The 25,331-nt window shown below is 42.4% G+C and overlaps 1 protein-coding gene across 4 annotated transcripts in view; it reads right to left on the minus strand.

Annotated features, from left to right (window-relative positions):
* The window catches only part of ap2s1 (adaptor related protein complex 2 subunit sigma 1), a 372,915-nt gene that overhangs the window by 222,063 nt on the left and 125,521 nt on the right, over nt 1-25,331 (minus strand). For 2 of the 4 annotated variants that reach the window (XR_007936347.1, XR_007936346.1), the window contains exons 4-7: nt 18,882-18,941; nt 5,696-8,623; nt 5,459-5,546; nt 4,699-5,327 (exon numbers count right to left, since the gene is read on the minus strand). Coding sequence is in view for 1 of the 4 variants with exons in the window: in XM_051934442.1 (XP_051790402.1) it covers nt 8,522-8,623; nt 18,882-18,941 (162 nt within the window). In the remaining 3 variants the exon portion in view is untranslated. Of the gene's footprint in view, nt 1-4,698; nt 5,328-5,458; nt 5,547-5,627; nt 8,624-18,881; nt 18,942-25,331 lie in introns of those variants that run through there. The other 2 variants (XR_007936348.1, XM_051934442.1) reach the window with 2 other exon arrangements.

The raw sequence follows: 25,331 nt of genomic DNA on the forward strand, positions 1-25,331 counted from the left end.
CATTTTGACAATATGGAGATGACTGTTCTCTACCAGTCAAGTGAATGTGACGGGGTTCACTGTGAAAGGCACTATATATGAAGAAACACGACTTTCAGTTCAGCCTCAGACTCAAGTTGTGACTTGAGCAGCAAATTACCTAACATGTCAAAGGTCTGAAGGCAGGCAGCACTGCCCCCTAGTGGTCCATTCATGCTAGTGTAAAACTCAAATTTACCCATGAACACCTGCCATTAGTAAAAGTGTGTTGGTGTCCACTCTGAAAGGCGCTGTATCAGATCAGAAGTATGCCTCAAACTCAATCTGTGACTTGTCTTCATGTTCATTCATATGCAGGCTCTGCAAAGATAGCAGATGTGAAGACATTGGCGGGCAGCACTGCCCCCTGGTGGATAAAGCTTAGTATTGTAAGGTCAAGGTTTCAGACCTTTCTGTACGTGAGCCAATTTCTGGGCTCCCATTATCACAATATGGAGATGACTGTTGTCTACCAGTAAAGTGGCTGTAATGGCTTTTACTATGAAAGGCACAATATAAAAATAGCAAGGCTTTTAAGTTCAGTCCGACATCACACTAACGTCGTGACTTGAGCAGCACAGTGCTTAACATTTCAAAAGTTCAAATGGCCGGCAGCACTGCCCCCTAGTGGCCCATTCATGCTATTGTAAAGCACAAATTGGTCTCTGCAGGGACTCACATTATAAAAGTGTGTCGGTGTTCACTGTGAAAGGCGCTATATCAAATCAGAAGTATGTCACCAACTCAATCTGTGACTTTCTCTAACTTAATCTGCAGTCTCTGCAAAGATAGGAGATGTGAAGACAATGGCAGACAGCACTGCCCCCTGGTGGTTACAGCCCAGTATTGTAAAGTCTCTGGAATCAAACAAACCTCACAACTTTCACTATAACAATATGAAGACAACTGCTCTTTAACAATAAAGCGACTATAATGGTGCGCACTGTGAAAGGCACTATATAAAATAACAAGACTTTCAGTTCAAGACTCAAGTTGTGACCCGAGCAGCGAGCTGTCTAATATGTCAAATCTCCAATGGCAGGAAGCACTGCCCCCTAGTGGCCAATTCATAGTACTTTATCACACAATGGTTTTAAAAGGGCTCTCATTATAACAATGTGAAACTGTTAGGTGACCCGTGAGGTGCCTTGTGTTGAGTCCACTCTGAAAGGCGCTATATTAGATCAGACATATGTCACCAAATCAATCTGTGACTTTCTTTAAGTTAATTCATATGCAGGCTCTACAAAGATAGGAGATGTGAAGACAATGGCGGGCAGCACTGCCCCCTGGTGGATAAAGCCTTGTATTGTAAAGTTGAGGTCTACAGTTATCTGGAATTGAACAAATCTCACAACTCTCACTATAACAATATGAAGACAACTTCTCTTTACCAGTAAAGTGACGGATGGTGCTCACTATGAAAGGCACTATATAAAATAACAAGGCTTTCCGACTGAAGTTGTGACCCAAGCAGCAAGCTGTCTAATATGTCAAATATCCAATGGCTGGCAGCACTGCCCCCTAGTGGCTAATTCATAGCGCTGTATAACACAATGGTTTTTAGAAGTCTCTGCAAAACTAGGAGATGTGAAGACAATGGCAGACAGCACTGCCCCCTGGTGGCCAGAGCCCAGTCTTGTTTCAGAACTTTCTCTACTTGAGCCGATCCCAGGGCTCCCATTATAACAATTTGGAGAGGATTGTTCTCTGCCAGTAAAGATCACTGTGAAAGGCACTATATAAAAGCAGGAGGCAGTCACTTGATAACAAGATGGAGGTGATGATTACTGTGACATTACATTACATGACATTAACCCTAATCTGAAAGACACAATTAAAAAGAAAAAACAGCCCATTCAGACTTGTGGGGAATGACTTGCTTAATATGGCAGGCAGCACTGCCCCCTAGTGGCTGATGCTTAGTATTCACAACAACGCCATTGCATTCCCAGCCTGTGAGGGCTCACATTATCAGATTATTAGCTGTCTGTTGTTGTAGTGGTATTCACGATGTAAGGCACTATATAACATGGCGGGATATGGAAACAGCAGTAGGCAGTGAAGACCCCCCAATGGCTATGGTGTTCTGTTCTAAAGTTCATTGCTGGCATCAGACCCCCCCCCCCCCCCCGAGGAAGTCACTTCACTCGCCAGTGCCCATCTGTTCTTTACTGCCACAGTACTTTGAAATCATCTTCACTGTGAAAGGCACTATATAAAATAAAATGTCAGACAGTTCATCAGTCTTAGATTCACTTTGTGACTTGACAAGTAGGATATGTGGAAACAATGGCAGGCGGTGTTGCCCCTTAGTCCCGTGTTTCGCAGTCTTTTTGTTGTTGTGACCCCCCTTTATTCTGTGGGTCTTCACAACCCACCGTTTTCCCCTTTGGTTCATCAACAGAGTGGGGGGGGGGGGGTTGGTGACCCACTGTGTCCCGCTACCATTATAAACATCTTCAACACTACAGTCCGGAATGGGCTTCATGTCTAACACCCTGAGGGAGATTCCATGACCCACCGGAGCTCCGTCTATCTAAACTTGATAAGATGTGTGTGTGTGTGTGTGTGAAGGACGTGGGGATGGCACTATATGAAAGCAGAAGAAGGAGTTAATGTAGGGATGTGGGACCAATCACAATGAAAGGCGCTATATAAAGGTGCTGGTTACTGGAATGTGGTTACATTGCCTAAAAAAGCGTTCACCCCATTGTAAGATTTCTCATTTTATTATTATACAACATTGAATTTATTTTGCTGCATTCGTTTTCACCTCACAAGCCTTCCAGCACCTCCTGCAGAGAAGCATCCCCAAAGCCTGACGCTCGGTGCCACCATCTTGTTTCAAGGTGGGCCGGTGTGTCTGTGATAACGTGCAGTGCTGATGTGCCCTTTAGTCTAAGGGCCAATGAGCTCAATTGGGGGGTCTCATCGGACCACAGAACCTTCTTCCAGCTGACTTCAGAGTCTCCAAAGCGTTTTCTTCTCTTTGCCACACTCCCATAAAGCTACGACTGTCAAGCACCCGAGCAACTGTTGTCTACACGGCCTCGTCAGTTCTGTACGACTGTAGCTTGGAACTCCTTCAGCGTTCACAGTGGTCTCCTGGTGGCCTCCCTCACTTGTCTTCATTGATTTTTGTGGTTGGCCTGTTCTTGCAGATTTCCAGCTCTGCCATATTTTTCCCATTTCATACTCAGGGACTTGAATGTCTCCATCCATTAACCTCAGAGTTCGTGGAGGTCTCTTGGTGGCTTTGTCTCCTTCCGTTTTTATGGATGACCTGCCCTAGCAGATTTCCAGCTCTGCCATATTCTTTCCATTTCTTCATGATGGGCTTAATTGGATATTCAGGGACTTGAGAGATTTTCTGATCTCCATCCCGACTCGTGCTTTTCGTGGAGATGGTCCGAATGTTCTTGTGGGGTCATTGTGTAGGACAGCCCACCATACTGACTCACCTCAAGTTGGTCCTTCCATGTTCGCGTGTATTTGGACGACACTCCACTGAAACTCCAGACAGGTGACCTCCATTGAACTAATGATGGGACTTTCTAAAGCCAATGGGCCACACTGGTGATGATTTGGGGGGGGTCATGTTGAAGGGGGTTGATATTTGTGAAATGAGTTGTTTTGTGCAGAGATCCCTTTTCACTTTGACATTTAAAGTCGGATGTCCCTGTGTCACAAAAAAGTCCACTTCAGTCCACTAGGGTTCAATGTTACATTTAACAATATAATGTGAGAACTTCCCCGGTACCTGTTAAAGGCGCTATATGAGTAAAGCCAACGCCCGGCTCTACCACATCTGGCAGCAGACGTGACCCTCACACGCCCAAAGCTAAGAGCTGAGGTGGGCCATTGACACCTGCGCAGGAATCCAAGACTTTCTACTCCTGAACCCTCAAGGTCGGCCTGCTTTTGTAAAAGGCGCTATATGAGATAAATCCAATGACTCCCCGCATTTCTTATCTCGTCTTCTCAAACTGTTTTTTCCTGCTAAGGGCTGCAGTGGCAGCAGGTCATCCCAGACTTCCCAGTCCCTAGCTCCAGATTTCAGCTCTTTAAATCCCATAGACGTTCAATCCCCCCAGCGTGTCTTGGGTCTTCTGTGGGGTCTCCGCCTAGTGAAATGTGCCCACAGCAGCACCAGGGGATATCCTTACGACATGAGGATGTTTGGACAACTGGCTCCTCGTAATCCTTTAGGAAGTTCTCACCCTGTCATTTCTGTGCTCACAATCCCATTCTTTCTCTTTAGTTGAGGACAGGGATGGAGATCAACTGGTAAACTGAGAACTTCGCTTTTCAATCTCTGGTTCCCTTCTTCCATCACAAGACCCCCCCCCCCCCCCAATAAGCTCAGGTATCCCCCACCACTCACCTGGAGAGAGCAATCCCCTCTTTTCCAAGAAAGAACCTCAACCTCAGACTTGGAGGTCCTGATCCTCACCTCATCCCAGCAGCAAATCTCTCGAGTGCGTGCAGCCAAAAACGACATCATCTGCAAGAAGCAACAATGAAACTCCCCGTACTTGGACCGCCACCTTGGTAATTCTGCCCACGAAGACCACGAGCAGGAGCGGAGACACCCAAGCATGTCTTGTCTATCAAAATGGCCTCCAAGCCTCTCACGAAGGACAGCAGCTGTAGAAAACGTACAACACAGACGTGAAGGGCTTTGTCACTGACGTTTATTCACCGAGTTCCACATGAGAAGCACCCGCACAGCACATACAGCACACGTGTTGGACATTTACTTACACTACAGAGCGGTCCCTCCCAACAAATAGGTCCTGTCGTCCCCCAGTGGCTACTGGGGTTCATTCCAATGAATGTTATGCAGTCAGATTGGATTGATTTGCCCAAGGAATTTAGTTCAGGTTGGCAAAATGTGGCCTTACAGAAGCTGGGTCCTGGGTTGAAATCCTAGCCAAGGACCCATCACCTCTGTGGAGTCTGCATTTTCTCTGTATGGGTTTGCCACCACATCCCAATGACCTTCACTTCGGCTTCTCTGCATGTCGTTATCAGACCCGCTTGATCCAACTGAAGGTCACCTATGAGTGAGGGTGTGTGTGTGTCGGACATCCTGGCCAGTCAGCCCTCTCCAAACCCCCCTAATCTTATTATAGAAAAAAACATAGAAATGTATCTTCAATTATGAATCTGGTCTGAACTTCATCCAAGTTATAACATCAAACAAACACGATCTGTTTCAACTAACAACGCACACGTTATTGTAATGTTCAGTACTTGGAAAAATTCTGTGAACTCCTAGCTAATGGAGTCAGCAGTTGGCAAACCTAAAGTCCAACCAATGAAATGCGACTGGAGGTGTGGCTTAGAGAAATTTTGACCAATAAAATTAAAGACCAAAAAATTTGGAGTTTGCTTCCTGTGAGCTCCTAGCTAATGGAGTCAGCAGTTGGAAAACCTAAAGTCCAACCAATGAAATGAGACTGGAGGTGTGGCTTAGAGATATTCTGACCAATAAAATAAAAGACCAAAAAATTTGGAGTGTGCTTCCTGTGAGCTCCTAGCTAATGGAGTCAGCGGTTGGAAAACCTAAAGTCCAACCAATGAAATGCGACTAGAGGTGTGACTTAAGAGAAATTCTGACCAATAAAATAAAAGACTGAAACATTTGGAGTTTGCTAATCACAAGAAGCACCTGCTGATGTGAAGCATGCCTCACAAAAAGAAAGACCTCAGAAGATCTATGATCGAGGATTGTTGATGTGCATGAAGCTGGTCAGGGCGGTCATTTCGAAGAGTTTAGATATCTGCCAGTCAGTCCACAGTCAGACAATTTGTGTGTAAATGGAGGTTATTTAGCACTCTGGCTACTCTCCCTAAAGGTGGGCACCAGCCAAGATGACTAAAAAGGCACAACATGGACTGTTCAAGGAGGTAAAGAAGAACCTAAAAGTAAAAGTTGAAGTGAAGGAGGCATCAGAACAGGTGAGCATCTCCGTTTATGAGTCTACCAACACACAAAACATTAAACAGGCCAAGGAGGAAGCCACTGCTCTCCAAAAACAACACGCTTGAAGTTTGCCAATGAATATCTTGATACTCCACGATGCCACCAAGTGCCAGGATATACTTGAGGACGCTGCTCCAGTCTACCGACTACACTTGTGTGCAAACGTTATGTAAATCTGGAGGATTCCAACAGGTGGCAGTGCGAGAAACCATGTTGAGTAAACATGTCTGGTTTCAATGTGTTGTGAGTTTAAGGAAGAAAGATATTGAAGATACAAATTCTTTGCATTCTGATGCTGTTGCAAATATGCAAAAATAAAAACAGCCACCCGGATGATGGCACGTGAGACCTTTAAAATGGATTTCATCATTATGATGGGGTTTATGTGATGCTTGTGTTGTCTATACGAGAACTGGATTAAAGAACAGCACCATGAAGACATTCGAAAGCTGGCATTTAAGCGCACACATTGATCCTGTTGGAGCTGCGATGCTGCTTGCCATCACACTGCCCCACCCAAATTTTTACAGGTACTGCAACTCGCACATTTGTGCCACACTAATGTAAGGCGTGGTGCACAGAGGACACATTAAAAGTGTGCTGAGAGCGTTAAGTATATCCCGGCCCCCAAGTTTGCCAAAGAACATTGGTACTTACTCTAACAATGGGACTGGGATACGGTTTTGTGGACTGATGAAAAAAATGGATTGTTGATGAAGAATATGCAGCGGCACACGTGGTATAAAAAGGGCACTGCCCACCGACATGAAAACATCAACCGAGTGATGAAGTATGGTAGAGAGAGCAGCACGATGTGGGGCCTGGACAGCTTGCCATCATCAAGGGGTAAATACTGTAAATTCCCCAGTTTATCAAGGTAGCCGACAGGGCGACTGTCTGAGAGATTAAACTCCGGTAGACGTCGGGTCAAGCAGCAGGTCACTGCCACTAAACATTAAATATCTGCTACAGCCCAGGAAATTCACCTTTTGGAGGGGTCCAGTCATTCAACGCAATAGAGATGCCATGGCATGACCTCAAGAGAGACAATCACAGCAGACATCCTAGGAACGTGGCTGAGCTGAAGCAGTCTGGTAAACTCCTCCTGAACATTGTGGAGGTCTGATATTCAGCGAGCAGGAGTGCTTGTTAGAAGTTATAACTGCCAAAGAAGACATTAGAATGGTACAGATGAAGATCAGACCACATTTTATGACCACTTAAATGCAGCAAACCAGGTCATTCCAAAGGGTTCGCATACTTTTCTTTGCCACAGTGCAACACGGGTTTGCGAGTTGGCTGCTCCCGTTCAGCCTACACTACCAAACGAACTCGGACTGAATGTCGTCCTCTCATTTGTCAAGCTACTTTAATGCTAGAAGAATGTAAAGTGTGAAATAACAAGATGGTCACTTCTCACATTGACATGAAAATGAATGGCAAATCTGAGCAGATCACCTCAAGCAGGTGTGCTGGCATTCAGAAAGTGGACACGTACTGCAAGCCAGGGTTCTGCCTTCAGGGTTTTGGCAGGGCTGTCAACCTACGTGGCACCAGTGGAATGCCAACCACTACAACACCTGCAGGAGCACCGCAGTAGGCAGTGTCTGTGAATGGGAGTAGAAATTAGCAAACCAGGGAAATTAACTCAAGGTACCCAGCAGCTCTGATGAACCAGCTGGTTGTAGTGAAAACCAACAGCCACAAGGGGGCACCAAGAGAGAGTCTGAGAACAGCTGCTATAAAATGGAGGCCAGGAAAGAGAACAATACTTAAAAAATTAAAGAGGATTCTGTTATAAAGACCATCATGGACCACCATGAAAAGTAGAGGGGGAAAAACATCAGTTAACATTGAAAACCTGAAAATGTAACAAGTGGTGTCACGTCAGCATTCAACATTTAACATTTGATTAGCAGCAGCAGCGGTGCTGTGGGGTTTCTAACTGTGGTTGGCAGGACAAGACATTTTATTACTGGCCTACAGCTGAGGCTTACTTGGTCCCTTCAGGCGTCTTATTTCAGATATAAGCAACGTAAACACGCCCTGAAAAAAATTTTAAAAAGCAAAGCACTGTTAATTAGTCCGACTTTAATTAGCATGGAGTTAAAAGATTAACCGAGACAAGCAGAGCCCGTGAGTCAAGTGGGTTCAGTTGTATCAATACCCATTTTATATATTTTTTAACTTCTGATCATTTCATTCTCTTATTGCCCAATTCAAATCAGCGAGATGCCACGACAGCACACAATCATCATGGTGCTCCGTGACAGCCAGACGCCCACTCTGCAGCATTCCCTTTAAGAGAAGTGGCTGAAAAGACCAGGGCCGATGCAGGTAACACCACCAGGGTCCATGTTGGAAAAGGGGGGCTCGTCTTTACAAATGAGAATGCTTGCCAGATTCAAATGCCAAGTTAACCTTTTAACTCCATGTGCCTGTCTGTTTGCTGGAAGGGGGCTGTTAGTGTCTTCAAGTGGGTGAGAAGCAATGGGGTCTCATTCAGGGTTGTTACTCCAAAGACTGCAGCATGAGCAACTGTTTGAGCACCTTCGTCTGGCTCGTCTCACGGATTTCTCCTGCCAGGAACATCTCGTCCACCACAGTATAGACCTGGAATTAAAAGAAAACACATTACAAATCCCAGTTCGATTTAAAGGCAAAGGTTCTCCATTTTGACAGCTTTTGGAAAAATTAGAACAATTTAGATGAGAGCGGGTCTTTCAGAACAACAAAGCTCACCAGTTGTGTTCACTTAAATTTCTCCAAAATAGCACCGAGTCATCTCTCAAGTCCTACTTGTCTACCACACTGCATTGTCATTTTTTCCATCTGAGCAAACTTTCCAGCTTTACTGTGGTGAGAAGTTGTGGCTAACTAGAAAGATTACAATATGCAAGAGCAACTCAGGCAAGATGGAACACCCCAGTACTACAGAGCTTTTCTGTGAAATTTACCCATAAGGGTTTCCATCTGCGTCTGTGTGTTCTTCTTGAAGATTGATGGCCTGATGTGTGGACTACAAGGTAGAGGAGGTTGTGTTTAAGCTGTGAACTGCACTGGTGAGGTACTCTGTGTAATTCTGGTCTCCATCTTACAAAAAGGGACATAACAGTGCTGGACAAAGTCCAGAGGAGGGCAGCTAGGCTGACTAAAACACTAAGAGGTCTATGGAGAAAATCGACGAGAGTTGAACCTTTCCTGTTTATGCAAATGGAGATTAAGAGGAGACATGACTGAAATGTTTAACATTATGAAGGCATCAAGTACAATGGATCCCTGCTGTTATTTTAAAATAAATTTCTCATCAAGGACATGGGGACACCGATGGAAACTTATGGATTAATTGGAGACAAACTCAAGTTTTTCTTCACACAGGGGATGACAAACATGTGGAATAAGTGAGAGGTAGACATTTGGACCATGGGGACTTCCAAAACTCAACTTGTTATTCTGGAGAAATTGGAGGAACAGGATTGGCAAACCTTGTTGAGCTGAATGGTGCGTTTTAATCTTATATGTAAAGCAGAATGTAGTTGTGTATGTGATCATCCAGTTGACACTTGGTAACCACAAGGGGGTGCCAGAGAGCCCCAGACACAGCAATGCAGTCCATGATATCAAAGTCAAAGCAAACTTTATTGTCATCTCAACCATAAACAAGTATACAGAGAGCCGAAATTGTGTGGCTCAGGGTCCACAGTGTAACAACATGAAGTGCAAATAAAAAATAAAAAATTTAAATTAAAAATAAAACACAAGACAAGACATTGTGCAATGACAAGATTGATGCAATGTATGGTATTATGCAATCTAGATATATAAATATAGTCAATAAATATGTAATATAATAAATAAATGATACAGTGGAACCTCGGGTCACGACCGTAATTTGTTCCAAAACTCTGGTCGCAACCCAATTTGGTCGTGACCCGAACTAATTTCCCCCATAGGATTGTATGTAAATACAGTAATCCCTCGCTATATTGCGCTTCGCCTTTCGCGGCTTCACTCCATCGCGGATTTTATATGTAAGCATATTTAAATATATATCGCGGATTTCTGCGGACAATGGGTCTTTTAATTTCTGGTACATGCTTCCTCAGTTGGTTTGCCCAGTTGATTTCATACAAGGGACGCTATTGGCAGATGGCTGAGAAGCTAGATTGCTTACTTTTCTCTATCTCTCTCTTGCGCAGACTTTCTCTGATCCTGACGTAGGGGGATTGAGCAGGGGGGCTGTTCGCACACCTAGACGATACGGACGCTTGTCTAAAAATGCTGAAAGATTATCTTCACGTTGCTATCTTTTGTGCAGCTGCTTCCTGAAACGACATGCTGCACGGTGCTTCGCATACTTAAAAGCACGAAGGGCACGTATTGATTTTCGGTTGTTTGTTTTTCTCTCTCTCTCTCTCTCTTTCTCTGCTCCTGACGGAGGGGGTGTGAGCTGCCGCCTTCAACAGCTTTGTGCCGCGGTGCTTCGCATACTTAAAAGCCAAACAGCCCTATTGATTTGTTTGCTTTTCTCTATCTCTCTGACATGATCTGCTCCTGACGCGCACTCCTTTGAAGAGGAAGATATGTTTGCATTCTTTTAATTGTGAGACGGAACTGTCATCTCTGTCTTGTCATGAAGCACAGTTTAAACTTTTGAAAAAGAGACAAATGTTTGTTTGCAGTGTTTGAATAACGTTCCTGTCTCTCTACAACCTCCTGTGTTTCTGCGCAAATCTGTGACCCAAGCATGACAATATAAAAATAACCATATAAACATATGGTTTCTACTTCGCGGATTTTCTTATTTCGCGGGTGGCTCTGGAACGCAACCCCCGTGATGGAGGAGGGATTACTGTACAATTAATTCATTCCAGACCATACAAACTGTATGTAAATATATATATTTTTTGTTTTAAAAGATTTTTAAGCACAAAAATAGTTAATTATACCATAGAATGCACAATGTAATAGTAAACTACATGTAAAAACACTGAACAACACTGAGAAAACCTTGAACAGAGGAAACTAACATGGCAAGAGTTCTCGCTACAGCCTTACAAACTGCTCGGTGTAAACACTTTTTTTTTTAATGAGTTTTAATCACAGGGAAAAAATGAAAATTTGAAAAATCCTTAAAATTTTCAAAAACTAACCATAAACAACCAAGAAAACTAACATTCCATGAGTCGAGTTCTGGCATGAAGGAAGTGAGGAGAAAGAACTAGCCACTCGTCAAAGGATAGTTTTGCAGCATATCACCATGAATCTTCCTGGCTTTCTTGCATAACATCGCCTTGCTTACACTATCTCCTGCAAGTTGCTTCTCGTTCAGCCACACTAGAAACAGTTTTTCCACCTCTTCCAGCACTTGAGGCCTCTGCTTGGTTAACACTGTAACTCCTTTTGCAACATCAGCTGCTTTAATGGCCTCTTTCTGCTTTAGAATATTCGAAATCGGTGGCAAGATCAGTAACACAAACGCCACGCTCATACTTTTCACTAATTTCTTTCTTTAATTCGATTTCAATTTTCTTCAAAACTTTCTTCTCACCAACGCTACCACTCCTCACTTGCTTAGAGGCCATGGTTAATTGCAAAATTAATGTAAAAGCACACGAAATAGAGCACAAAGAGTTCACAGCGAATGCACGCACTTCTGACCGAGAACAATAAACAGGGAGAGACTGAACACGTGTGGAAATCATCGGCGCGTACGAACCAGAAGGGAAACTGGCTTGTTCATCACCCGAGTGTGTGGTCGTGAACAGATGCAAAAGTTTGGCAAACCTTTTAGTCGTAACCTGATTTGTACGTGTTCAGAGATGTTAGTGACTCGAGGTTCCACTGTATGGATAATACAGAAATGATCAGCGTATGATAATAGTTGTTTAAGACGTGCAAACAATGACAGGTCAAAAATGTTTCAAAGCAGAAGGATATCAAAGAATGTCAAAGTGCAGTGTGCAAAATACGTAAAGGTCAGTATGAGATATAAGAATATAAATACAAAAACAGCTTTTATTCCACAAAGCACCTCTCCAACAATTAGCCACAGTCCCATATATAAAGCAGAATGTAAAAATATTGCGGTCTTGTATTTACAGTGAATATAAAAACGAAATATTTAAATTTTTTTGCTTTACAGCCTTAAATGAAAACACACAAACTAATATTTCTTCCCAGCTTTACTTACTCAATGCAATCTCTAACATCCAAGTGAAAAATATCACAGCTACAGTTCAGAAGAATTTTAAAAAATAAAAAACAAGAAATCCTGAGATTAATAAAGGATCCCCCCCTCCTAAACTCACTCAGGTGTCCGTGCCCACCATTTCCATTGCGGTTACTGCCTTCTTTCCACCTGTGATCAGTTGTAATGAGTGTGATTAGTGAAGCTCTTCCTGGACCATTCATTCCCTTGCTTGGTTGTGCAACTGACTATGGGTGGCAAACCACTTTCAAAAGATCTCAGGGACAGAGTTGTGGACAGACATAAGGCAGGAGATGGAGACAAAAAACATCTCAAAGGCTTTATCAATCCCAAGGAGCGCAGTAAAGTCCATCACAAAGAAGTGGCAAGTGTTTGGTACTACTAGGACCCTCCCTGGATACGGCCATCCCTCCAAACTGGATGGAAGAGGAAAGAGGAAACTGGTAAGAGAGGCTACCAAGAGGCCAATGGCCACTTTGAAGGAGTTACAGGATTTAATGGCAAAGACTGGTCATTGTGTTCATGTGACAACAATTCCACAAGCGCTCCACAATTGTGTCTTGTTCAGGAGGGTCACACTTCTCAAGAAAGGCCACATGAAGGCTCGTTTGAGCTTTGCCAGAATGCACCCTGAAGATTCTGATGCCAAGTGGGAAAAGGTCTTATGGTCAGATGAGACCAAAATCCAACTATTTGGCTTCAACACCAAACGGTACACCAATGCGGCTCACCATCCACAACACACCATGCCTGCAGTAAAGCATGGAGGGGGCAGCATCCTGTTGTGGGGGTGTTTCTCTGCCGCAGGGCCTGAGGCTCTCGTTAGGGTAGAATGAAAAATGGCTGGGGTAAAATACGGTCAAATTCTTGAGGAAAACCTGCTACCCTCTGCCAGAAAATTGAAGATGGGCAGAATGTTCACATTTCAACACGACAAGCGACCCGAAGCACCCAGCAAAATGGACCACACAGTGGCTGAAGGAGAAAAAAGTGAATGTCCTGGTGTGGCCGGTCAGAGCCCAGACCTAAAGCCCACTCAAAACCTGTGGAAAGATCTGAAGATAGCAGACCACCAACACTCACCATCCAATATGACCGAACGTGAACTGTTCTGTAAAGAAGAGTGGGGGCAAATATCGAGTGGGCTTAGTCTAGATGTGCAAAGCTGATAGAGAAGAATCTCAGCAGACTCAAGGCTGTCATTAAAGCAAAAGGGGGGTCAACATAATGACATTGACATGGGGGGGGGAGGTGATCCTTTATTAATCTCAGTAGGTCTTGTTTTTTGATTTTTTTATAATTCTTTTGAACTGTAGCTGTGATATCTTTCACTTGAAGTTAGAGGTGGCATTGAGTAAGTAAAGCTGGGAAGAAATAGGAGTTTGTGTGTTTACATTTAGGGCGGTAAAGAAAAAAAATGGGAATATTTCAAATGGGGGGGGGGGATTCTTTCCTATACCCACTGTATGTATGTTATCATCCAGTGGACGCTTGGAACGTTTCTGGTCTGCTCCGTAAAACCAACTGACAGTTTCATCATGAAATATCCGTATTATTATTTGTTTGTCGTTTAATGTTTGTTTTTGTTAATTATGTTTTCATCTTACATTATTCTTATTGTAACAATGTTGTTGTGGTAATAGAATTATATCAACCTAATAATAATAATAATATTAATTTAATTGCCACAAAACAAAAATTAATCCGTCAATTTGTAATTTTTTTTTAAATTAAATCTTTGTATCATCCAGTTGACACTCAGAACATTTCTGGTCTGCTCTGTAATAGCAACTGACAGTTTCATCATGAAAAATCCGTAGTCTTATTTGTTTGTCGTTTAATGTTTGTTTTTGTTAAAATCTTGCGGTCTCGTATGTATGTTATCATCCAGTTCACACTACAAATGTTTCTGGTGTGCTCCAGAATTATATTTTTCTCAAACAATTAACAAAAATAAAACTTCAATTTTCCTCCCGGGCACTGCCAGGTATTTCAGCGAGCTTATTCTAAAGTAACACCTGTACACTCGGTGACCTGCATCACCCATTGATTCCTCGGCTTTCCTTTAAACACTGGTGTCCAAATAATACAAGGATGCAGTTAAAAACTCCCGACTTGACCTACTGCTCCCTGGACGCCTTTGCTCCACAGTACTGCCAGTCTCTGTTCTGCAAAGACTCTCCCCGATACTCAAAGTGGAAATTTTGCTCTTCGAGAACCAGCAGACTCATCTGCTTAGTAGAATGAACCTCTCAGGATCATCTCAACTGCTCCGGAGTCTACTGATGATCAAGCACCACTTTATAAAGCATCTTGGAACGACTTAAGGCCATGCCATATTAGGTGGCATTTTCACATTTTCACAGTCGCTACCATCATTTACATTATCTTGGCGAGTCGAAGGCAGCCAGCAGCACATTTCTGTGATCTCTGATCACAGCCCGGCATACCCAATGACTCACTCCAACTAGTCTGTGACAGAAACAAACAATTTGGATTCTGTTTTAAGTCACAGGGGAAGCTCTGAATGCATAAGAGCAGACAACCAATGTATGCCCATCTGGAAGAACAGTGCATATAACGAAGCGATGAGGAATAAGGAACCCGGGCATTTAGGATCTTGCAATCAAAATTCAAAGAGAAAGGCGACTTCGATTAAAGCTCTAGAGGCCTGAAAGGCGATTTCGACTACAGCTCCAGGCCTAATTACACATTCTGATTCAATTACGCATTCATTCAATACACCTATATCAGCTTTGTGGTGCTTATACTTATTACTATTCCATATTGTACTGGAACATTCATCATTCAATATTATACTATAGGCCTGGAAAATTCATCAACTAACAGTACAAGCCTGTACAGTAATGAGTAAAGCGGACTACAATCATTACAAAACAACTTCTTCGTTACTTATCATTTGTTCTTCATTCACTGCTGACACAAACTCGTGCCCGTTTTATCTTACATTGTCTAGTAATAAATAATAATAATAATTCATTACATTTATATAGCGCTTTTCTCAGTACTCATTCAGGGATGCCCTACTGTACACCACAGCTCTTATAAAGTGTGGTTATTTGTATACAGTAATCCCTCGCTACTTCGCGGTTCACTTATCGCGGATTCACGACTTCGCGGATTTTATATGTAAGCATATCTAAATACATAACGTGGATTTTTCGCTGCTTCGCGGGTTTCTGCGGACAATGGGTCTTTTTACTTGCTTCCTCAGTTGGTTTGCCCAGTTGATTTCATACAAGAGATGCTATTGGTGGATGGCTAAGAAGCTACCCAATCAGAGCACGTAGTTAAGTTCCTGTGTGCTGCTGATTGGCTCAGCGACGGAGTGCTGCATTAACCAGGAAGTCTCATCTCACTCATTCAGCATTAACGTGCTCCTGCTTCAGGGGCTGTGTCCAAGCACCAACAGAAGATGCAAATGATTGCAGAAAAGGTAAAAGTTTTGGATATGTTGAAGGAAGGGAACAGCTACACCGCTGCAGGACATCGATTCTTTTCATTTAAAAAGGAGGAAAAGCATATAAGATCTACGGCCGCAGTGTCCTTTAACCAGGGTGCAAAACGAGTTGCAAGTGGACGTGATAAGGCAGTAGTCTGGATGGAATCTGCTTTAGGAATCTTTGCAACAAGGTCGACGACGTCATGACCGCCTACAAGCTGCTACATGTACTTCGCTATACAGTAAGTGTAAACTTATCTACCAATTTCATATTGCTTAGCAGTTGTCCCTGTTTTTAATAGAGTAAAGGGTGGGTTGTAAACTATACAGGGAGGGTTTAAAAATGTCCAAATACACGTTAAATAATTAAATAAATATGGTGTCCCTACTTCGCAGAAATTCAGTTATCGCGGTCGGCCTTGGAACCTATCTCCCGCGATAAGTGAGGGATTACTATATTTGTGGTCAATCTGAACAAGTCTGTCCATTCTTCTTTGACCAAACCCATTAACAGAACTGGCAAACAACAGATAATTTTGGTTTAATGCTCCACACTCCATAAACTCCAGAGATTGTTCTGCACAAAAATCCCACAACCAACCAATTATCCCAAGGTCTAAGTGGTTTAGATTATGAGGTCTGCTCACTTTAGTATTTGGCCAAAAAACAACTAAACCTCTTGCTCTTTTCTAAATGCTTTATATATTGAAATGCAGTCATATGATTGGCCGTTTGGAGAAGCGGGCTATGTGCATTACCAACCTGGTGGACCTAATAAAGTGGATGTTGAGTGTATCTGATAACCACTGATGATTCATCTAAAGACTAAACAGTACTGTCTCATGCTTGTAGGGTCAAAGTTATGATTAAAGTAAAGCTATTGTTCGAATTCTCATCTTTACTCCTTGTAGGCAGCAATGAAGTTCAATCAGTATTTAATATATCACTGTGGTCAGTGTTATCAATGAGTTTTGCTTGCATGCACAAAACCTACTCATTAAATATTACATTTTCCCACACCACACATTTTACTTCTGCATATTATATGTTACATTACTTGCTTTTCCTTTTACACTCGCTGTAACCACTCTGAACAGCTGTGGTGTACAGAAGGGCATATCGGAATGCACAACATGAGGCTGATGGGCTACAACAGCAGAAGACCAAGTTACGTCCCATTCCAAGAACACAAAGCTGTGCCAGCAGTGGGCAAAGGCTCACCAAAACTGGATAGTTTAACACTGGAAAAAAATGGAGCCTGACCTGATGAATCCGGACTTCCATTGAGGCACACATATGGTAGGGTCAGAATTTGGCATGAATGCACCCAACGTGCCTGGCGTCAAAAGTCCAGGCTGGTGGTGATTGATAATGGTGTGAGGAATGTTCTCTTGGTACACTTTAATATCCATTGATCATCACACTTTGGTCCATTAATACCAATTAATCATCTTCTGAATGCCACAGCCTATTTTATTTTAGTATTGTTGCTCAACATGCACCTCTCTCCGTGGACATAATTTTCCCATCTTCTAAAGCAGGGGTCTCAAACTCCAGTCCTGGAGGGCCGCAGTGGCTGCAGGTTTTCATTCTAACCCTTTTTTTAATGAGTGACCTGTTTTTGCTGCTATTTAACTTCTTTTGAATTCATTTTTATTGATGTGTTCCCTGGAATTTCTTCATCACTCCTCTGAATTACTTCATTTGTTTCAATAAAAAGAAATGAAATGTGAAGTGAGTGAGCCAACAGAAGACCAACCAAGTCAGGGCCTCAAACTCCAACCAGTTGCTTAATTAGGCGCCGAGTTGTGTTGTTAATTAAACCCGTTCTTCAATTCCATGGCTTGCTGCTGCTGTCATTGTGCAATGGCACACATTTTCAAAATTTCAAAAGACCTCTGTTAAAATGTTTAGTGGACCTGAGCAAATCAACATTCCTGAGATCTTCACCTTTATTTTTAGATATCGTATGATGGACACATGTTTTGGTTCATTTTGTATCTCATTATTGTTTGGCTGCTAATTAAGGAAAAAGAAACAAATTATTGGGTCTGAGTCTTCAAGAGCGAGTCAAAAACAGGTCACTAATTAAGGGTTAGAGTGAAAACCTGCAGCCACTGCGGCCCTCCAGGACTGGAGTCTGAGATCCCTGTTCTGAAGTCTACTTCCTGCATGATAATACACCATGGCGCAAAGCTAAAGTCATCTCAAACTGTTTTCATGAACAACGAAATGAGTTCAGTGTTCTTCAGTGGCCTTCTGAGTCACCGGAATCCAGTAGAAGAACTTTGGAATGTAATACAAAAGGACATCTGCAGCATGAATGTGCAACTAACAAATCAGTAGAAACTGTAAGATACAATCATGTCAACGTGGACCACAATCTCAAAGAACAAATAACAATTCTTTACATTTATGTGACGCTTTTCTCACTATTTAAATCACTTAACATAGGGAGTGGGGAGCCACTGCAACCAACACCAATGTGCTGCATCCACCACGATGATGCAACAGCAGCCATTTTGTGCCAGTAATCTCACCACACATTAACTATTAGTTGGTGAAGGGGTGAGAGAAATAACCAAATTGGGGACAGGGCATGTTTAGGGGGCCAGAATGATTAGACCACAGTGGGCAATTTAGATTGGATATTGCGATACATCCTGCCCTTTTATGAAGGATACCCATGGATCTTTAATGACCACAGAGAGTCCAAACCTCAATCTTACATCTCATCTGAAGGGCAGCACCACTTTTACAGCACAGTGTCCCCGTCACTGCACTGGGGTATTTGGATCCACACTCAGACCACAGGGTAAGTAACCCCCCAAAAACACACACACACACACACACACACACACACACACACACACACACACACACACACCACCATTAGCCTCTCCAATACCTCTTCCAGTAGCAACTCCAGCTTTTCCTAGATGGTCTCCCACCCAAGTACTGGCAGGGCCTGACCATGCCTAGTTTCAGGTGGATGACCTCTTCTGACGTGCATGAGATGTGTGGAGTCCATGCCACAAAGAATTAAGGCTGTTCTGAGAGCAAAAGGTGGTCCTACCCAGTGTTAGTAGAGTGTTCAGAAGAGTTTATAAAAACTTGCAGCACATGTGAATAAAACCTTTATGTCTGGCGGCAGTACAAGTGAAATAAATAGAGGTTACATGTTTCAGGCAACTCACCTTGTAGAAATTGAAGACCAGATCCAACTCGCAGACATTATGAAAATACTCATTCAGAACCTAAACAGAAATAATAAATATACATATACATTAGATCAGTGGTTCCCAAACTCAGGTTTTTGTTCCAACCAGATTCACAATCAGTTATAATAAACGATAACAAGTGATCTCATTTAATTAGCTGGTACTTTTCACCCTTCTTTTATTCTGCATTCAGAAAAACACAACAGTACGGTTTTTACATTTATAAGACATTTAGAAATATTTCTATTTTTTTCTAAAGCTATAAATGCTCAACTCTCTTTTGTTGTTTTTCTATTATTTTCCTCTTTCCCAGTGTAGTTTGCTCCCTTCAATTAACCCTAATAGTGACAATTAACAACCAGCAGAGAAGACACTCGGGACGATGAAAGCAGCAACGACTTCAGTGTCAGACCCGCTAATTAGTCAAACACATACCTGGCAAAGCAGAATGAAAATTAGGTTGAAAATACTGGTAACAACTTAAAAAAATACATACTTCCCCATATAACTGCTTATTACATTTTAATAAAAATCTTCCAAACTTAGTTTGTAATTTCTACGTTGATTCCAAAACACAGAAACTGGGAAATAACTTACTTAATTAGGATAATTAAAAAACCTGCAGCCACAGTGGGTCCCCAGGGCTGAGTTTGGGAACCACTGCATTAGATAGTTAGAATAGATTCTATTTATTAATGAACAACTAATTTATTATTATTATCGTGAAAAACTATAGACTAGCCAATGTAGCATGCCCAAACCCTTCCTTTATTATATATAGCACCTTTCTACAGTAAATACCATCAACAGGTACACGACAGATACACAGTTACAGTGGAACCTTGGATTGCGAGTGTTTTGCAAGATGAGCTCAAATTTTTAATAAATTTTGACTTGAATATGAGTAGTATGTATATGCTTTGTCGGCTGAGCGTCACATGATCACAACTGAGCTGATGGTTCTTCTCTCTCTCGCTGCGGGATTGTGGGTAATCGTTATTTTTTTCAGAATTCACTGTCTTAATCTTTATGTATTTATCTGGTTTGTACAATGCTATATACTGTATACGCTGCTGTTCTTTATTATATTCTGTAAGTGCCTTGAGCATGGGAAAGGCGCTATATAAATAAAATGTATTATTATTCTAGGGCTCAGTCGGCGTGCCTCACTCATATAGTCAACATCCGTACGAGCGTATACTGTTTACTATAGCATCGTGACCACGCGTACTTTAGCGACATCAACTTTATTCAGCTTGAAACAGCAACAGCACGATTATTTATTGTAGCGGGATCTGCCACTCTCCTATACACAGACACAGCAGTCAGGCAGGGTCGTGACCAGGTTAGTGGCTAAGTAATACTGTGCCCTGCGTATTTATAACGTTCCTTGTATCACCCATCAACAGCAGGTGCTTACAGCATGTCCCCGATCTTTTCAGATTTGCTTTTACGGCGAACTGCTACAGCGCTGGGAGCCTGCGGTTGCTTCGGGACGCTCTTCCGCGTGTCGTCTCGTTGGGTGGAATCCCACAAGAGTTTAGAAACTCACTCACACCAGTCATGATTCTTTTCAAAGGTAAAGTGCAGGTTTTATGTATTCTTACTTTATATTTTGTATTAATCATTTTTATAGGAATAGTTTTGTGATGTGGAACGAATCATCTGAGTTTCCATTATTTCTTATGGGGAAATTCACTTTGATATACGAGTGCTTTGGATTACGAACACGTTTCCGGAACGAATTATGCTTGCAAAACAAGGTTCCACTTGCATTTTTATTATTTATTTTTTTAAATAGCTGAAGCCCAGGCAGGTTAACTGATTTACTCAAAGTCACGCAGCAGGAAACAGACCTGAATTGAACAAGCAGCCTACCAATTGAGAGCCCACCACATCACAATGCCTACGCAACCCTTAAAGGCCCTCATGCTTCTTACAATAATACTCTGTGTATTTTTTAGTTTATAAATGATGGCTCATTCAGTAATGCAGGTTTTTGGGGCAAATGAATGTATGCCTTTATTGTAGGGGAGACTTCAGCTTGTCTCCTCGGTTTAGAGGTCACAATGGCATAAACTTTGCCGTGTACAAACAGCATTTTTCATTGTCTTTATGGAGAGCGCACAATGCCACCCTTCTTTGCAAACTCTACCCTTCAGTGAGGGCGAAGACAGCAAGAGCATTAATTTCCAGTACTTTAAATTATTATGTCATGTTGAGAAAATGCACTCAGGCGGTTGTACTGAACTTACTGAAGATGTTAATATGGCCAAAACAGACGTTCTTTTGCAACGGAAAGAGCTGGGGGGAGTAACTTAACATCACGTAGTATTTGTCTGGAACTGCTAAAGCAAACTTCTAAAAGCGAGTCTGATAAAGTCAACTGGGCAAAGTGTGCCTGAAATTTGCAGTATGTGTGCTATTTGCATTTTTCTTTTCTTTTCTTTAATCAAGTATTGTTTTGTTTAATTCAAAGAAAATTACAATACATTATTTCCATGAAGAAACACACACTCATCACTACTGAAAGAAACTGACTTTTAAAAACACAACCATATAACTTGTTATTCTTTATTATAAACCTTTGGAAATACATGATTCGATGCAGTCACTGTTGTATTGCTATTTATGAATCAACTTTTTTGTACACAGCAGGCACATCCATCCATCCATCCATTTTCCAACCCGCTGAATCCAAACACAGGGTCACGGGGGTCTGCTGGAGCCAATCCCAGCCAACACAGGGCACAAGGCAGGAACCAATCCTGGGCAGGGTGCCAACCCACCGCAGGACACACACACACATACCAAGCACACAGTGTGGACAATTTAGAATTGCCAATCCACCTACTTAGATCAAATGGAAAGGTGTGGTATTTGCAATGTCCAGCAGGTGGCAGACTTTTTCATAAAGCTCATATAATGCTGAAAGTGCCTGCCATCTCTTGCCTTCATGTGACCAGTGCCACCCCAGCCGAACTGGGACCCTAAGCAGAATCTTCTAGAGCCCCCCTTACCTGATTTCCACTGAATTAGTATTTCTTATGAAAGCTCCAACTTGAACAACAAATAAAGATGCACATGTTACAAACTTAAAGCTAATTTTTAATGTCAAATACAAATGCCTTTTATATATATATATATATATATATATATATATATATATATATATATATATATACTGTAAAGGACAGCCGGGTCCCATGCCCTGCTGCATCTGTTCCAGGGGAGCCACCGTGGGCAGCTCAATACCTCCCCCGGGACGCTTGGTGGCAGCCTCCCTGGCAGACGATGATTCCCCAACCTGGCGCGGAGTCCTCATCAGCCTGATTGGGGGCTCGGATGGCCGCCAGGGGGAGCTGCATGGACTTTGCAGCCCGGCTGGTCAATTCCTCAGCCCCACCTGGAAATGCAATTAGGCCCAGGTGATTAAGCACCTGGAATACTTCCGGGTGGGGTATAAAAAAGGCCAGCCACCACCACTCAAGACAGTCAGAGTCGGGAGGAGGAAGAGGACTAAGCCTGAGGAGCAGGAGTGGTGGTGAAGAACAGAAGAGTGTAGTGGTAATATTTGTGAGTGTTTTGGGACTGTGTTGGGCCTGTGGGACACGGGGACTACGTGCCTCTGCGTCAGTCTGTGCCGGGTCAGGCGCTATATAGCGTCTATATTACAATCAATATATATATATATATATATATATATATATATATATATATATATATATATATATATATATATATATATATATATATAAACAACCAAAACTTGAAAGTGAATGAATGTTCAGGGTTTTCTTCCATCTCTCTGTTGTATATCAGAACATTTTCTAAAAGCAGGGTCATCTATGAGGTCAATCCGGAGTGCAACCCAAAAATTTGGACTTCAGAAGTATTTAATGGCAATGTTACACTGCATTGGAATAAAAATAAGCAATATGAAGATTTTAATATTCAAAACTCACAATACTGAACTGTTCTTTAATCAAAATATAAAACAAGAACTTGGGCTGCAAGATAGAAGCCAAAATGGGAACTGGGAGAACTAACACTGATTAACCTGTCAGAAATAAGAGCACCCGAGCAATTTGAAAACCTGTGCCTTTTGACTTTATTTAAAACAGAGTCTCCTTAAACTTTTTAAACTCGGGACTCTTTAACGCCATGTTAAACACGCTCTGTGTCTATTTCGAATGACTGCTATAGACTGATTTTAAATTCTGTACCTTTACTCACTTGAACTTTGTATCTTTAAGAATCCTAAACAGTTTTTTAATTTATTAGACCTGAGACAATTAGGATCCGGATGGACAAACAGCGCAAGAAAGGTAAACAATGATTCATTACTCTTTGAATTGTTCTTAATTTGATATGAAGTTAGACCTGTGATGCATGCTGGCCAGGTCACGAAGGCAGGCACAGCACAGTAGGAAAGAGAAATACAAGGAGAGCCGAGATGGTGAAGGGCCCAAAGAAATTTGACAAGGACCTCAGTGGTCTGAACTACAATCTGAAGCAGCTCTGCAGTCAGACTTTAAAAGACTCCTCTTCCATCACCTTTATTTTCTGCAGAAGTACTTTTTAATATGCCTCTTTATCAAATATATATTTCTTAACCTTGAAAAGTTTCTTTTCAAATACATTTCCTACTTTTGCTACCACTGGTTTTATCGAGTTTTATAATAATATTAATTTGATACTGTTTGTGTATTGTTAAGAGCACCTGGTGTGGGTGATTGCCATATTCCCACAAGGGTTAGCAGCTTAGGAAAACACATCTTCAGTACAAAGCAGCGAGGTGAGCTGGCGCCTGATCTGGTGATTGGCACAGGTGTAGCCAGCAACCACTTGGTCTGCTTGTGCACAGCTAGTAAGTCTCTTTGTTTGAGGCAGGTGTCCACATACAGGTAAGAAAGTACACGTGGGGTGCTATAAAGCCAACATGTAACGTTCATATAAATAATACAGCTAACAGTAACTGAGTGTAGGTGATCTAAGATAATCAACCCAGGAATCTCTGCAATATATTCAAGGTTTGCAGCTGAGGAAAAGACATTTGCCAATAGCAGCAGCACAGTGAGCAGGCACCAGCTTCAGTGATTGGCACAGGGGCAGCTTAACCATTTGGTCTCCTTATTGTAAGCTAGTAATTCTCTTTGCTAAAAGCAGCTGTCCACTTGCAGATAAAACTGTACACGCAAGGCACTATAAAGCAGCTATATAAAGGCAGAAATTCCACAATAATCAAGTCAAGTCAGGTTGGGGAGCATGCACTGGTACACAATGAAACAACTCGGGTTGCCGATTGGAAAAAGGCAGACACATGGTCCAGTCCCACCCACCGGAAATGACCCTCTATCTGCTGCAGCCAGGTGTTACGTGGGCGACCCATTGGCCTGGTCCAGCCACTCGGGTCCCCAACAATGAGGATTCTATGAGCTGGATCATCCTCGGAGAAACACGCCACATGGCCGTAGTGCCGTAACTGACGCTCCCTCACAATGCAGGTAATATGCATCATTCAGGACTCCATGAGCAACCGCTCATTCCACACAAAGTCAAACCAACAGTACCCAAGGATTTTCCAGAGAGACACAGTACCAAAGGAGTCCAGTCTTCATCTCAGGTCACTGGATAGCGTCCATGTCTCGCAGCCATATAGCAAGACAGGAAGCACCAGGGCTCTGAAGACTTGGACCTTCGTCCTTTTGCAGAGATATCAGGAGTGCCATACATGCCTTTCCAGTGACCTCATGACCCCCAAGTTCTCCCAATCTGTCTACTGACTTCATAGGAAGAGTCACCAGAGACATGAATGTCACTGCTGAGAAGTAAACCTCGTGACACGGTTGACACTCTCTCTGCAGACAGACACACTGCTGATGGTTGTGCCCAAGAGGTCATTAAAGGCCTCAATAATACACAACAATACACATACTAGTTGATGTGCTGCCTTTAACACATTGACTGCCACATAATTTATTACCAGGACAGTGCAGTAGAGGCCTATGTATTTATTATAAATAACAAACTCAATCAAAATGTAAAGAAATGTATTAGAAAGCAATGATTTTTATTATCAAACGGTGTCAAAATGTATGGAAACAGTAAATTACTTTATTTTCACCAAAAACATGACTAAAAGTCTCCACCTGAAACAAAGTCCTTGAAGGACGGCACCACGCAGGCTTAGATGCATGTGTCATAAATATAATGTATTTATTTATGGCGTCCACGTATATTGCACACAACACATTTGGTAGCTGATGCTGACCGTTTTTGCTCAGTGGGTGGCAGAATGTCCATGTAGTGCTGTACTGACAGTCGTAAAAAGTTGCACGCCTCATGATGAACAAATGACTTTGGTGCAGCGAACCGCCTCAGTGCCAGAGCCTACAGGTTCCACATCATCCAATTGATTGTCAC

Source organism: Erpetoichthys calabaricus, chromosome 1, assembly GCF_900747795.2.
Source record: "Erpetoichthys calabaricus chromosome 1, fErpCal1.3, whole genome shotgun sequence".
In the NCBI taxonomy this organism is placed as follows: Eukaryota; Metazoa; Chordata; class Cladistia; order Polypteriformes; family Polypteridae; genus Erpetoichthys; species Erpetoichthys calabaricus.